The 972-nt window shown below is 56.0% G+C and overlaps 1 protein-coding gene across 1 annotated transcript in view; it reads right to left on the bottom strand.

Annotated features, from left to right (window-relative positions):
* The window catches only part of clasp1a (cytoplasmic linker associated protein 1a), a gene marked incomplete at its 3' end in the record, with an annotated part of 66,179 nt that overhangs the window by 5,273 nt on the left and 59,934 nt on the right, over window positions 1-972 (bottom strand). The window contains 3 exon segments of the mRNA XM_014026072.1: window positions 164-410; window positions 482-629; window positions 907-972. Of these exon segments, the coding sequence (XP_013881526.1) occupies window positions 164-410; window positions 482-629; window positions 907-972 (461 nt within the window).

Below are 972 nucleotides of genomic sequence, written 5' to 3' on the forward strand. Positions count from 1 at the left end.
CTCAGTCTCTGAACTCTTGTGGACCCTCAGTCTCTGAACTCTTGTGGACCCTCAGTCTCTGAACTCTTGTGGACCCTCAGTCTGAACTCTTGTGGACCCTCAGTCTCTGAACTCTTGTGGACCCTCAGTCTCTGAACTCTTGTGGACCCTCAGTTCTACTCACAGTCTCTGAACTGCTCCACGTCGTCGTCGAACACGGCCTCCTTCAGGGCGCTCTTGTCGTAGGTGCAGATGCTCTCTCCGTATCCATACGGGGAGAACTCGCGGCCACGCGGCCCAGAGAAGGAGCGCGGTGACGGCATGTTGAGCAGCGAGGTCTTGTTGTCCAAGGCGGTGCGGCCGCTCTCCAACACCTCCAAACCCAAACGGGCATCAGAACCGGGCGACGAGGTGACTCCTTCCCTTCCCGCCTTGAGGAGAAGATGCTACAAGTTAGATCTTATTAGATTTGTTTTGTTTGTGGCGTTAGCCGCCGCCTCACCGCGTCGTCCCTCTTCCCGTCCCGTCGGCCCGGCTCGTTCAGGTCCTCCTGGCTCCGGTAGCTGAAGTTCTGGATGGCCTCGGTGACGCCTCGCAGCGAGCTGTAGATCTCCTCAGAGTTCATGTTCTCCGTGTCGTACTCCATCATGCTGAGAGAAACACAGTTTGATCAAACGTGAACGGGAGCCGTCGCACACGCAGCCGTCATGCACGCTCATGCACGCTCATGCACGTGGCTCTGACGTGAAAGGWTGAAACGTGACCGTGCCTTCTTATGGTTGTTGGGCTGAAGCAATGAGAAGTTGCTGAATGTCATTTGTTTTGTTTGAAACGTTCATTCAGCAAAACGTAAAGAATCTGAAACTGTGATGAGGCGGGAAACAAAAAGGTGTGGGGGCGGGGTTTGACCTCAGCCTGCCTCATTACCTGGGTGAAAATGCTCTGCGAAGGACCCTGAGGGAGGGGGCGGCGGGTGTGGAGTGAGGCGGAGGG

Source organism: Austrofundulus limnaeus, unplaced genomic scaffold (genome assembly GCF_001266775.1).
Source record: "Austrofundulus limnaeus strain Quisiro unplaced genomic scaffold, Austrofundulus_limnaeus-1.0 Scaffold523, whole genome shotgun sequence".
NCBI lineage: Eukaryota > Metazoa > Chordata > Actinopteri > Cyprinodontiformes > Rivulidae > Austrofundulus > Austrofundulus limnaeus.